Here is a 747-nt window from a genome sequence, read left to right on the forward strand (position 1 = left end):
CTCCTCCTTTTTATTCTCTCTGCCTGGCATCCCTCCTATTCTTCTGCCTAGCTATTGGCCATTCAGCCAATAGCTGTTTTAGGTGTTTCAACCAATCAGGTGTTTTAGGCACGCAAATTAACTAACAGCTTTACAGAGTTAAACAAACACAACATTAAAAAAAATGCAACATATCTTTTCATCATTAAGGAAATATTTCACAACATAAACAGATGTAACATATCTTAAACTAATATTCCACAACACTGAGGACTTGAAAACCACCATGTTTGTTATAGTTTATCTTGGGTCAATAACAAATTCTGCCTTTGTGATCTGAAATAAGCAATTTCTCCTTTTTCCTTAGGGTGACTCTGGAGGACCACTGGTTGCTCCAGATGCTAGAGATATCTGGTACCTTGCTGGAATAGTGAGCTGGGGAGATGAATGTGGCCAACCCAATAAGCCTGGTGTTTATACTAGAGTGACTGCTTTCCGGGACTGGATTGCTTCCAACACTGGTATCTAAAGCAGAAAGACCCAGTGGGATGAAATGGATGTTCTTAGATAGAAGTTTTGTAGGCCGCTCTTAGCGTCACACAACCTCAGAAGCAGCTTACAACCAGGAGGCCTTGAACCATCATCACACGGAACAATCTGAAGTGTCTCTTTCCCCTCCAGCTTTATGGTCAGGAGGACGTGAACTGTCACACTGAAAATCTGAAGTGTGTGTTTCCTCCCCACCTCTGTCCTCACATGAGCATCTTG

General features: G+C 42.2%; 1 protein-coding gene across 1 annotated transcript in view; it reads left to right on the forward strand.

Moving 5' to 3' along the window:
* Window positions 1-508, forward strand: part of LOC101987339 (transmembrane serine protease 11E) — a 72322-nt gene extending 71814 nt beyond the window's left edge. The window contains exon 14 of the mRNA XM_005359433.1: window positions 347-508. Within this exon, the coding sequence (XP_005359490.1) occupies window positions 347-508 (162 nt within the window). The remainder of the gene's footprint in view (window positions 1-346) is intronic.
* The last annotated feature ends 239 nt before the right edge of the window (window positions 509-747 follow it).

Source organism: Microtus ochrogaster, linkage group LG1 (assembly GCF_000317375.1).
Source record: "Microtus ochrogaster isolate Prairie Vole_2 linkage group LG1, MicOch1.0, whole genome shotgun sequence".
Taxonomy (NCBI): domain Eukaryota; kingdom Metazoa; phylum Chordata; class Mammalia; order Rodentia; family Cricetidae; genus Microtus; species Microtus ochrogaster.